This window comes from Thermochaetoides thermophila (genome assembly GCF_000221225.1).
Source record: "Thermochaetoides thermophila DSM 1495 unplaced genomic scaffold scf7180000011814, whole genome shotgun sequence".
Taxonomy (NCBI): Eukaryota; Fungi; Ascomycota; class Sordariomycetes; order Sordariales; family Chaetomiaceae; genus Thermochaetoides; species Thermochaetoides thermophila.
Window position 1 is genome coordinate 1,065,220 of NW_006383030.1, and position 12,568 is coordinate 1,077,787.

At 53.3% G+C, this 12,568-nt stretch overlaps 5 protein-coding genes across 5 annotated transcripts in view; 2 read left to right on the forward strand and 3 right to left on the reverse strand.

Annotated features, from left to right (window-relative positions):
• Positions 1-133: 133 nt before the first annotated feature.
• CTHT_0013180 (uncharacterized protein) lies at positions 134-1,227 on the reverse strand (the record flags this gene model as incomplete). The annotated part of the gene is made up of 3 exons (XM_006691771.1): positions 134-279; positions 623-683; positions 757-1,227. 3 exons carry the CDS (start codon positions 1,225-1,227, stop codon positions 134-136), a joined length of 678 nt encoding a protein of 225 aa, XP_006691834.1.
• A 2,890-nt stretch (positions 1,228-4,117) lies between these two features.
• CTHT_0013190 (uncharacterized protein) lies at positions 4,118-5,073 on the forward strand (the record flags this gene model as incomplete). Its single annotated transcript, XM_006691772.1, has 2 exons — positions 4,118-4,787; positions 4,970-5,073. 2 exons carry the CDS (start codon positions 4,118-4,120, stop codon positions 5,071-5,073), a joined length of 774 nt encoding a protein of 257 aa, XP_006691835.1.
• A 377-nt stretch (positions 5,074-5,450) lies between these two features.
• Positions 5,451-7,077, reverse strand: CTHT_0013200 (glutamyl-tRNA amidotransferase-like protein; the record flags this gene model as incomplete). Its single annotated transcript, XM_006691773.1, has 2 exons — positions 5,451-6,916; positions 7,041-7,077. 2 exons carry the CDS (start codon positions 7,075-7,077, stop codon positions 5,451-5,453), a joined length of 1,503 nt encoding a protein of 500 aa, XP_006691836.1.
• A 704-nt stretch (positions 7,078-7,781) lies between these two features.
• Positions 7,782-8,738, forward strand: CTHT_0013210 (uncharacterized protein; the record flags this gene model as incomplete). The annotated part of the gene is made up of 2 exons (XM_006691774.1): positions 7,782-7,914; positions 8,008-8,738. The coding sequence occupies 2 exons, from the start codon at positions 7,782-7,784 to the stop codon at positions 8,736-8,738; spliced, it is 864 nt and encodes a 287-aa protein (XP_006691837.1).
• Positions 8,739-9,007: 269 nt separating this feature from the next.
• Positions 9,008-12,568, reverse strand: part of CTHT_0013220 (uncharacterized protein) — a gene marked incomplete at both ends in the record, with an annotated part of 4,893 nt that continues 1,332 nt past the window's right edge. Inside the window, one exon of the mRNA XM_006691775.1 lies at positions 9,008-12,568. This exon is cut by the window's right edge and continues 1,332 nt beyond it. Within this exon, the coding sequence (XP_006691838.1) occupies positions 9,008-12,568 (3,561 nt within the window).

Below are 12,568 nucleotides of genomic sequence, written 5' to 3' on the forward strand. Positions count from 1 at the left end.
CAGCGAGTTCGGGCAAAGGTGTAAACTCTGCACCGTGAGTCTTCTACATATTTCCATAGCCCCTCCACCCACTGCTATCAAATAAAGGACAACTATAATAACATAACTTAGATCCTCGGAAGCGGCTCTTCCCTCAGCCCCGGGCTTCTCCCAGATAACTGTCTCTGGGCGCCACCGCCATCACAAAGGGAGTTTGAGGGGTGTCGTCAAGAGGAGCGCAGAGGGTCTTTACCCGGACTCGGGGCATGGCCCTTGCCTTGGAGCTTGGGGAGATTGACGCTATCGTTTTCGAGTCTGAGGGGCAAGGCTTGATAACAAGGAGAAGGGAAAGGGGGGATATATAGGGAGCTGGCCAAACAAAAGGAGGGAAGATGGATGAGTTGATGACTGACAATATGATACCCTGTGATGATATTGGTAATAATAAATACGATGGTAATGGATAGAATCTTTTTTTTTTTTCGTTTACTGTTTCACAGCCTATGATGTTTTGAAATCCCGTGACCAGCCAAACTACCATCTTGTTCCATGCAATAGATATCATGTGCAGCATGTCCTTCAATACCTCATCCACACCGAGGCTAACACAATTCCAGAGCAGCCGTCCCTTAGCTCTACTTACGCCGGGCACTGAACTCCTTAGGAATTGCCTCTGGACCGGCTCCAGTCTCGGCAATGGCCACCTAAAAGAATTCCACTTGTTAGGCACCTAGCTTTCTTTTCCCCAGAAGGGCCTGAATCCAAGGGCACACTTACCAAACTAGCCACTTTATCGTCCTCCAACCCAGAAATATCATATTCCGTCACTCCATCCGCCAACACCAACGTATCCGGCTTCACCGTTTCGGTACAATTCCCCTCCGATCCCAAATCTCCAACAGCCCGTCCCTTCACCCGCTTCAACAACTCATACCTCGATCCCGTATACCCCCTCCTTCCCGCAGGCGTCATGCACACCGAGGTATCCCCCCGCAGCTCAGCCAGCCAGGTAGGGCCGACACACCCGCCGCCCGTGAAGCCGGTCGCGCTGATGTGCTGGTTGCTGCGGACGTTGGCATAGCCGACGGAGGCGTGCTGGTTGTTGCCGGTACTGCAGCAGGTGCCGGCGGGGAGGTTGCTGTAGATGAGGTGCGAGCCAACGCAGTGCGTGCCGGTTTTGTAGAAGCGCACGTCGATGGCGGTGGCGAGGGGGATGATGGTGGTGAGAAGTGTCAGTGGGAGCTGCATTTTGAAGCTAGAGGAAGAGTTCAGGTTGAGCCTTGGAAGAGGTCTGTAAGAGCTTGTGAGATGTTCACTGATGTTTGAATGCTTGAGGAGTTTGGACTCATCTCGTTGGGGACTCAACAAGGGTTATTTATATGCACATGAGACCGGCGAGCAGATGGTGGGTTCTCGTTGATGATCCGCCATGGCGAAGGCTTCAATATGGTCCTTCGATTCCTTCAATTCCTACAATTTCCAGACGTTATCAATAGGCGGAGCGGAATCAACTTCATTTGTCACAGCATAAACTTGGTTGAGCATGCTTGTTTAATTCTCAAGACTATTTTTAGTGAGAAGGAATCGGTTGCTACAGGAGAACCGATTGGTAAGGCTGCAAATTCGGCCCTACCCATAGCTGAAATTGCTAAATCGTATGAACTGGAGAAAGACGGACCCATTATGACATATTTCAAAAGGAGGAATGCATGATAGTCGAGACGTCATCCGGGAAGGAGCAATTTTTCTTAACAATTTTTGGTTGTCGTTCGGCTGCTGCCTTTGGATCTCGATCTTGGTTGGGGACCAAACGCGGCTCGCGGTCAGGGGGTAGCTTGCCGTAGCTAAGGCGGGAATGCAGCATTTCCGCTCTTAATGCAACCTTAAAAACTTAACGACCTTGAAAAAAATATACGGTAAATAGAACCAAAGAAACATGTGAGTAAACATGAAGACGGCAACGGTCCGGAGATAGCGATTGCATAGTGATTGACGGAAAATCATCCGAGTAACATGTGGCGGTGTCGGGTTGAGCATCACTAAACCAGCAAGGTTGCTTGGGAGGCTAAACCAGCCAATACCTGGTTAAGATGAACGGTCGGAAGATCCATTCCAGACAGCAAGGCGCGATCCATTAGGCAACAGCTTTCGGTATTTGCGGACCGTCACTTGGTTAAGTTTACCACCAGGTCTTGTAATCTCTCGGAGTCCTGTCTGAGTTGGCGATAGCAATGTCCTTGTAAGCACATAGGACGTTCCAGCACGAGAGAGAGGAGCATAGCAACGCACGTAGAGACTTTCATGTCCCGTTGTTCTAAAGGGGGAAAAGTCAAGGCTAGCTTCTGTCAATCGTTAATATGAGGACGTGACAGTGCGCGGTTGTTGCTTGCTGGACGAGAGTTTCGCTGACTATCACCTTCCACCAAGAATCTTGGCTTTCGTGCCGAAGAGAAAAATCATTTGCAAAGAGAGCCGTCTGAAAGAGTGAGGGTATCAGCTATATCAGAAAGTCTATGAGATTCTTGCTGAGAGTAGTTGTTTCTGTGTCTCTACTTGCGGCGGGCCTCGAACTGTTTCTAAGATTTCCTCTGGCCCAGCTTCAGTCTCTGTATTAGTCATCCAAATTGACCACGATAGTTAGCGTCTGGCCTATGTAAACATAGCAACACGATGATTATGATGATGATGATGATGATAATCATAGTGTTGATGAGGAGCACAAACGAATTTAACAAGCTTATCCTTCTCCAACCAACAATATCATACGCCGTAACCCCATCCGATAGCACGAGCATATCCAACTTAACAGTCTTTGTACAATTCCTCCTTTCCACCACTTCAGTCTTCCCTGGATACAGCCGAGACTCCTCTCCTTAGCTTAACCCGACTCCCAAACGTCATATGCAATCTTCGTGATTGGCAGAATAGAATGACATCCATCTACGGGCGTGGAGTTGACATACATGAAAAATAGAGAATGGGAACAGCCGACCTCGTCGTACCCCGTGATTGCCTGGAATGTTGACGTAGGCGAAGGAGGTGTTCACAAGGTCGCCGGCAGGCAATGGATGTGCGTCAGTGGCGGAAGAAAGGCCGAGGAAGAGGGGGAGGAGGGTTAGGAAATGCGTCTTTTGTGTGAAGAAAAGTGTAGAGGATTGGAGAGATGTGGTGCAGTGCTGGCATACAGTCAAAAGGTTTGGTCGAACCTCTAGAAGTCTCACTAAACATTCATGTACACATAAGAATGTCTAACATACTTTTTCGGGAAGTATCGGCACAATTCTTCCACTCCTTCCAGCTTCTATCACTATTTATCCATGAGCAAAATGTGCGAGAAGATGGAATTTGTAATCTCGGGCTGTGACTCCGAACGTCCCTACATTTGACAATATCAGTGTAAAAGTTGTTGCCTAAGGCAGCATTTGGTCAAGAGTTAGATGCGATCTTCAGTAATGACGGATATACGGCTGACGAGAAACACTGCTCTCCGCTCTTGACGCAACCGTAGTGCGGGCTTCGCCAAGGAGGGGATTTCGAAGACAAGCAAAGTTACGTGTTATGAAAATTACAGTCTACGAGAGATAGTCGCCATACTGTTGCTATTAGGATGAGCAGAATATCGCATTTTCCAATGGGAGATGCTGCTCGAAACGAGGGAGGACTTGCGGTGCAAGGGGGAGTCCAGGGGAAGCAAACAGCTGAGCGCTCTATGTCAGAGACCAGCACCAACCTCTTGGCACCGTTTTTTCTAGACTAAAAAGCGAATTTTTTCGTTAACTTTTCTCTCTAGGCATAATGATGTCTTATCTCAAAAAAAAGGTGTCTGGTTGACCGTCTCGCCCATTGGTTCAGGGGCAAGGGGTTTTGGGTTTTGTTTAGCTCGCCGGTTGAACGGGCAATAATCTTATCGATAAGCTTACAGTGATGCCAAGGCCTCAATTTCTGGGAACCGGCGCTGGTCGCAAACAGCTCCAGCTTCACCTGCGCTTCGCTTTCAGCACCACAACCATCGCCGTTGTCGCGATCGCCATCAACTTTCTCGCAAACCTAAATTACAACCAGAAACCCTACAAATTTGACCCTTAATCTCCAGCGATCCCTTTACGATAACACTTACAACGCCGCGACAACAGCTACAATGTCCAAACCCGACACCCACCGCGCCGACGAGCGGCGCTTCCTCGACGAGCGCGGCTCGTCCGGCCCGCTCGCCCCCAACGGCCTCAACCCCGCCACAATTATGGAAAAGGCGGTCCGCGAGCGAATAGTCGAGTCTTACTTCTGGAAAGAGCAATGTTTTGGCGTCAACGAGGCAGACATCGTCGACCGGGTCGTCGAGCATGTCCGCTTTGTTGGGGGCGTGACGGGTGTCACGCAGAAACCCAGTCCATTTTTGTGCCTAGCGTTTAAGTTATTACAACTCGCGCCTGGGGATGATATTCTAAAAGAGTATTTGTACTTCGGCGGGGAGAAGTTCAAGTACCTCCGCGCGCTGGCAGCGTTTTACATCCGGCTAACGAGACCAGATAAGGAGGTGTACACGTTGCTGGAGCCGTTTTTGGAGGATCGGAGGAAGTTGCGGAGAAAAGGGAAGAATGGGACGAGCTTGACGTATATGGATGAGTTCATTGATGATCTGTTGACGAAGGATCGAGTTTGTTCGACGAGTTTGTGGAAGATGAGGAGGAGGGATATACTGGAGGATCTGGACCTTTTAGAGCCGAGGGTTAGTCCGTTGGGGAGTTTGGAGGATATTCTCGAGGAGGAGGAACAAGCAGCGAAGAATGAGGATGGGGAGAGGCGTGAAAGTGGGTCGGTTAGGGAGAGATCCAGGTCCAGGTCCTGGTCGAGATCTAGGTCAAGGTCAAGGTCGAGGTCACGATCGCCGTCAAGGTCTCGCTCACCGGTACGATCTAGGTCACCATTACGGTCAAGGTCGTCATCTCGGTCGCGAGACAGGTCTGATCACGATAGGATGGACGTCGATAAGCCGGACAGGAGTCCTTGAGCAATTTGGCTACTCGGCATAAGCCACCACGACAAGTGGCCGAGCGCAGCGCCATGCCAAGTAGCAGGCCAGACACCATGTCTTAACCACAATCCCGTACTCGACGACCGAGCAGTTGGCATTGAATGGCAACCTTCAAAACTCAGGTGTGATACTTTTCATATGGGCTAGAACCGCCCAGCTCCTATGAATAGTCTAAGGAGTATAAGAACATGTTCCAGATCTCTCAAAGCTATTTTCAGCGGCCAGAAAAGGCCGTTGTCAGCCAGCCCAGAGGAGGCGGCTTCACCTTCACGATCATCATCTTTGATGATACGCCAACAACAATGTACCTAATCTTCCATACCTTAAGCCCATTTCGGGTCCATAATACAGTATATATAGTACATAAAGAAATATGTACATGCCCATGTAATCCTACCAGGGTATCTGACCATCCATCTACACATTCACCTCTCGTGCATTACCCTCTCAAAATTTCCCTGATCACCTCCGCCACAGCCAGCAACCTCGCATCATCCCAATACTGCCCAATCAACTGCAACCCCGCCGTCTTCCCTTCTCCTTCCCCCTCTACAGGCATGGGCACGCTAGCCGCCGGCAACCCCGCCAAACTCGCTGGTACGGTAAACACATCATTAACATACTCATCCACCGGACTCCCGCCCTCCATGACCTCCCCCAGTGTAGGCGCCAACGTCGGTGCCGTGGGACAGAGTAGGAAGTCGACCTCTTCTGGTCCCCATTTATCTTCCATGATGGTGCCCTCAGGTAGGTCAGAGAGATCGAACACCTGCTGGTCGGGATCAACCAGCGGGTTGGGAAGCGCAAACACCCGATCAAAGTCCCGCCGTACCAACCTTCTCACTCGCTGGGCTTGTAAGAAATAGTTATCCATTGCCTTTGAGCTGAGTGTGTATGCCCCCAGCAGGATACGTCTCCTCACCTCGGGACCAAAACCTTTGCCTCGTGACGACGCATATAATACACCATCGGCAGCGGCGTCGTTCTCGACGGAAGTGTCTCTCACACCGTACCGGATACCGTCATATTTGGCAAGGTTGGAGGACGCTTCCGCGGGCGCGATGACATAATATGCGGAGAGGGCGTGCCGGGTCGAGGGGAGGGAGACCGGGATGATGCGAGCGGAAAAGTGAGACTGGAGAAGGGAGGCCGCGCGGGACCAGGCGTCACGGATGGTGGGGGAAAGTTCGTGGATGTTATATTCTAGAGGGAGGCCTAGGCGTAGGCCGTTCAGTATTGAGGGGTCGGGGGACTGGGACGGAGAGTAGAACTGTCTCGAGCGGGCGCAGCGCTTCCTCGCGGAAGGAGTTAAACTAGTCGGATCGTTTGGATCATGCTCAGCCCAAAGCCCTTGCGTCGTTCCATCCCCAACGATGAGTTCCCTAATCGGGCGTACCTCCCTCGCCAAAAAGCCAACCGTATCCAAGGAATTGGCGTACGGCACCACCCCAAACCGCGAAAGCATCCCATAGCTAGGCTTGAACCCCACCACGCCACAATACGCAGCCGGCAACCGCACAGAGCCGCCTGTATCTGTCCCCAGCGCGACATCGGCTTCGCCCAACAACACGGACACTGCGCTGCCGCCGGAGGAACCACCCGCCGATCTCAACGCCTTCACATCCCCCGCTAATTGTTCTGGTGAGTCCTGCGCGACCGCCCCAAAAGCAGAGTGCACGCTATGACTCCCCATGCCGAACTCATCCAGATTAGTCTTCCCCACGACACGCCCGCCTCTTGCCCGCAATTGTGAGACGATGGTTGCTTCAAACGGGGAGCGGTAGTTGGATAGGAATGGCGAGCCGCAGGTTGTGGTGGTGTGTCCGTCGGCCGTGGCGATATTGTCTTTTACGGCGAGGGTGAAGCGTGTGGGTGAGTGTGGTGAAGGGATAGCATCTTTGGGGACTAATGGGAGTTAGTGAGGGTTGATTGAGGTTGGTTGAGAGAAGGGGGGATAGAAGGGAGGGTATGCCTTCGGAGATGAAATGGTTCAGCAGCCGGCGCTGCTGGGCTGAGAAGGCCGCATGACGCCAGGGGAGGCTGCTGGGCCTGCTTCTGGCTAGCATGGACGTGACGTTTTTTTTTTTTTTTGGGGTGGGAGGGGGCGCGGTTGAGTCTGGTGAGGCTGGTGATGGTGTTGGAAGTTGAGTGGGTTGCGATGATGCACGATATCGATAAGATGTGGATCTTGCCCAAATATAAGGGTTTGGGTCATTATCGATAGTAATTCTTTATCTTATCATTTTGCGATGACATCACCGATGTAACGCTGTGCAACCTCAACTTCCCTTGAGGGCCTGCAATGAGGCGAAGCCTGGAAAGTCCCAAAAGTCCCTTGCAGCTCTGTGCCGATGCAGCCGCAGTCGGATGGAAAGGACCCTCCGAAATCCATTGGACTTCAGCCGGACATGTGACGGTGCCCAGAATGTGAGCACTTTTCTCTGCGATGCCACGGCCGGCGATAACGACGACGACGTTGCCTGGAATACTCGGTAAAGGCATCACTCCCCGTCTACTTTGTCTTTCAACTCGAGTATATCTAAGCCATCACCCTCTACTACCCCGCCATTTCCAGGCATATAACCCCTCTTTGTGTCTCCCATATCTCGACTCCCCCACACGACGAAGTTTCTCCTCATCCCCCAGCCATCGAAACCCATCTCGTTATACAAGAGGTCGCACAAACAGAGCAATTGTCATATTTACCGCCGCCCTAGCTACTCTGGTAACCGTCCAGCTCAGTAGTAAGATCCCTGCGCTACAAGGAGCCATGCCTTCGAAGCTGGTACCCACCAACCCGGAGGAGGTGATGGTCATCCGGGATGTCACACCCAATGTTGTGACGCTGTCTGTGCCGTTTGCCAGGTTTGGGAAGGTCCCTATTGGAGGGAGGGCGACGATTGGTATATCCCCTTCTTAAAATCAACCATGCCCATTTCCTAGCCCCTGTGAATGATAATATACCTTGCATGAACCTACCCTAACGCAACTATTAGTCCGTTTGACCTCCGGAGCCCTGGCAATCTTCTCCCCCGTTGCGTTAACCCTTACCGTGCGCGCGAAACTCTCTTCCCTAGGCAACAACGTGCGCTACCTCATCGCCCCGGACATTGAGCACCACCTGTTCCTGTCAGAATGGAAGTCCGCCTTCCCCGACGCAAAGCTCATAGGCCCGGAGGGCCTTCCCGAAAAACGCGCCAAGGCACATGCCGCTGGGAGTGAGATGATCGGGAATGAGGAATTTGATGCCATAGTGACGAGGGAGAATTATCTGAATGTGTTGGGGGAGTTTGGGGAGGATTTCGCCACCGATTTTGACATGGAATACGTCTCCGCACATCCGAACCGTGAACTAGTCTTCTACTTCCGTCCCGACCGCGTGCTCATTCAAGCCGATTTATTTTTTAACCTGCCCGCCACAGAACAGTATTCCCGCGTCCCCGAGTCGGAAAAACCCTCCCCTGGTTTATTGACAAGAATGTTTACCTCCCTCCAGACGCCAGGGAGCGGCAATCCGTTGGGGATGAAGAGGTTCATGTGGTATCTAGTGAGTAATAGCAGGGGGGATAGGGAGGCGTTTAATGAGAGTGTGAGGCGGATTGGAGAGTGGGACTTTGAGGTTGTGGTGCCGTGCCATGGGGAGACAGTTGTACAGGGGGGCAAGGAGTTGTTTGAGCGGGTGTTTGAGTGGCATTTGAAGGCGGCGAGGGAGAAGGGAAAATTTTGATTTGGGGGAAAAAGGGGAGGGGGGAATTCTGGTTTGAGGAAGAGCTGGGGTTCTGTGGACTTTGGACTAGGGTTGGGTTTTTGTTAGTTGAGATCTGGGTGTTTGTTTAATTAACTGGGAATCGTTTTTGTTTACATTGGGATAGGGTTTGAAATCAAACACAACTCTATTACTTAAGTCTACTTTAGTATCCTAACCCCGAAAGCGACAGAAGAACACAAAACTGCTTGCCTCACGTATCTATCTCCACACTCTTAAAACAAATAAAATTACACATCCTTAACCCACCGTCCAAGCTTAATCACGAACTCCTCGCCTTCCCACCCCAGCAACCTCGCTACCCCGTGAGCACTACCAAAAATTACCCACTTCGCCCCCTGCTCGACCTTCGCCCACACCGGCTCCACGACCAATCGATAATCCACGCTCACCGGAGACCACGCCGCATAGTAGTCTTTCCCCCATCCTCCCACGGCCCTCTCCCCGTCGGCAGCGACCCTTGTGCCCGTGGAGTACACACCCCGTGCTAACTCGGCTAGGTACGCCCCGCGCCAGTCGTTCGATTGTAGCCAGATCCGCCGTTCCGAGAGGAGGGCGAGGTAGGTTAGCATGGTGAAGAGGAAGAAAAAGGTGAGCAACGAGAGAACCAGCCCCCCCGGGGTGGGCATTCGTGAAAACGGAACACGGAAGCGGTTAAACCTCGCAAGTCGGCCTTGTCGAAGAGCTCGCAGATGCATCTCTTTCGTGTTCCTCAGCGCCGCCCACAGCGACGCTACCGTAGGTGGCGTCCCCAACTCCACAAGCCTCTGCTGCGCCCGGAGCGCAGCAGCCAACGTCACCGGCACGGGTCCGCCTCCTCGTCGACGACGACGATCGCGACGCATCAGCATCAGCATCCGCACGGACGTGCTAAACCCCCGGAAGACAAACGCCCGCCCGCACGCAAGGACGTGTCTTGCTGTCAGGAAGACTATCTCACCAAGAAAGTAGGGAACTTGGATGAAGGCTGCGCCCAGCAAGAAGAGGATGGTCTTCCACATGTGGTACGGATTGTAGAGGAGCAGGAGGATCAGCCAAAGAGTGGAGGTGAGGAGGTGGCAGATCAGGGTTGCCAGTGAGGAAGAGGAGAGGATCGGGCCGTGGCCGTGGTAGCTGTGGCAGGTATGGGGGGGTACGCCGAAGAGGAGGGGGGTCGGCTGGTACCGGGGGGGACCGCCTAGGGGGAGGGTGTGGAAAGGGAGGTCTTGATGGCCTGGGTCGGGGTTTTCGCCTTGCCAAGCTTGCAGGGCTTCTTGTTGACCTTGTTCTTGAGTCTGGCCTTGCTGTTGACCTTGCTGAGTTTGTTGAGGCCGTTCTGGGTTCTCTTCCTGTTGCTGCCCCTGATCCTTCCTGAGGGCCGCAACCCCCGGGGCAACAAGCAACCTCTCTGGCCCATTCGGCACGGCATTACTGACACAGCAGCCCATCGACACAGCAGCGAAGAACCTTTGCGGCCAGAATGCCCTGACCAAGCTGCAGAAACACAGTCCTTCCGCATGTCCAGCTGGGGCACTCGCCTGCAACCGCGCCAACGTATCCGTCAACAAGGCCTCACACCTCCTCTTCGCCTCAACTTCCCTCTCCTCAAGCCACATCTTCACCCTCTCCTCATGCGGAGGCCCCAGAAGCGCCAGCATCGCCCAATACACCTGCTTCTGCCTCCTAATCTTTGCTTCCCTCCGCTGCAGACTATACCACAAATCTCCTTTCATCCTCCCCTCCCTCAACCGTCCCCTCAGCGCAGCCTCCTCCAACACAGCAATCTCACTTTCCAACCTCTGCGGCCGTGCCTCAACCTCCCTCATAGCCCTCTTCACTCTCTCAACCTGCAGCCTCAGCTCCTGAATCATCCCCCTTATCTCGGCCCTCTTCCTCCTAAACCCTCCATCCCCCGACACCCCCTCAATCCTCCTCAGCACCTCCTCTTTATCGTACCAAATCATCCTCTCATCCATCAGGCCTCCCTCTTCAATAAACGCCCCGACGGTCAGATACAAATCCTGCATGCGGCCTTTGCTCAGGCGCATGGAGGTGTGCGATTCCCAGGCGAGGAGGTACTCATGCATGAGGGCATTTTGGCGTTGGCTGAGTTTGCGGAGGGCAGAGAGTTCGTTCTCGACTTTTTGCAGGAGGTGTCGGTCATGGAGGAGGAATTTGTGGATTGCTCGGCGTTCTTGGGAGAGGAGCAAGGAGAAGTGGACGTCTTGTTGGTCGAGGAGAGCGTTGAGGGCAAGGAGAGGGGGTGAAAGGTCGGCTGATTTGGGATCGGCTTGCTCCTGAGCTTGAGGAGAGTCTTGGGCTTTTTCAGGCTGATCTTGAGGCTGCTCCTGAGCCTGGCCTTGAGCTTGTCCCTGAGCTTGCGGCTGCCCCTGAGGCTCCTCATCCCTAACCTCCAAACTCTTCTCCCTCAGCTTCCGCATAAACTCGACAATGGCCTGCTCAGCCGGTGTATGAGGATCAATACCCCTGAGATCAGCCACAACCTCTTCGAGCTTCTCAACCCCCCTCAAAATAGCCTGAAACACACCCACACGAGGTGCCTTCTGCCGAATCTCCCTTCCAACTCTCCTGGCCTCCTCCAGCGCCTTAATAGCCACATCATCCGCATCCACAATCTCCCTCCACAACCAATCCCTCTCCTCATAAACCGGATCCGTCGCCAGCTTTGTGAGCACCCTCTCCTGATGATGCCCTGGGAAAGCCAACTCCCGCAACATCCTCCCTGCCTCAGTGATCTTCTCCCTCAAAAACTCCTCATGATCCCTCAGCTTCTTATGCATTCTCTCAACCCACTCCTTCTGATACCGAAAATTTTGCTCCGCCTCGCCCTGCCTCGTCCACACATCCTCCAGCGTCTCCCCCAACTGCTTCACCACATCCTGTAAATTCCGGTCCACATACAGCCAGTGACTCCGATATCGATTCGTCACCTGCAACCCAGCGAACTCATCCAAATGCGGCAGCACCATCTCCATAAACTGCTCGCGCATCGACGACAAAAGCTCAATCTTCCCTTTCACCTTCTCCAGAGCCTCGTTCGTCTTCCGAAACAACCCCTCCTGCAACCCGGCATACCGGCTCGCCTCCTTCTGCATGTACTGCACCGCCAGCAGGGCATCGTTCCGGTCGGCAAAGCTCACAAATTCCCCTGGCACGCCCTGCTTTGCCTCGCCCCAGGTCGCGTACATCATGTCTTCGACCCAGGCCAGGAACGTGCGTCTGCATTCTTGGTACCGATCGAGATCGTGGCTGGATACGACGAGCATGTCGGCCAGTCGTTGGCGGAGCTCGCGTTCTTTGCGCTTCCAGTCACGGATTTGCGTAGCTAGCTGGTCTCGCTCCCGCTTGTACCGCACCAGATTGCTTTGGCGGCCGCGAGCGGCTTCTTCGTAGCGCCGGCGGAGGTCGGCAATCTTTTTCGCATCTTGCTCCTGTCGTGTCTTGGCTTGATCACGCACGGCAGCTAGCTCGTGCTTTGTCTTGCGCAACTCGTCTTGGACAGATTGCAACTGGTCCTCCAACTCCCGTATCCGCACGGCATGCTCCTGCTCAAGCTGAGCCTGCGTCATCTGCGTAGCCGAAGAAACAGCCTGTTGTGCAGAGAGCTTCGCCTTTCTTAGCTGCGTCCGTAACGAAGCAATCGTCAACTGGAGGTGCTTAATCTCCGCGCGATTCGTAGTAGTCTGTATCCCCAGCGCATCGATCGCCTCAACAAGCTTCTTTACCCTATTCGCCAGCACTTTGTCCCTCGCCGTAATATTCACGTCCTCCTCCCTCACCGGCAGTTCCCC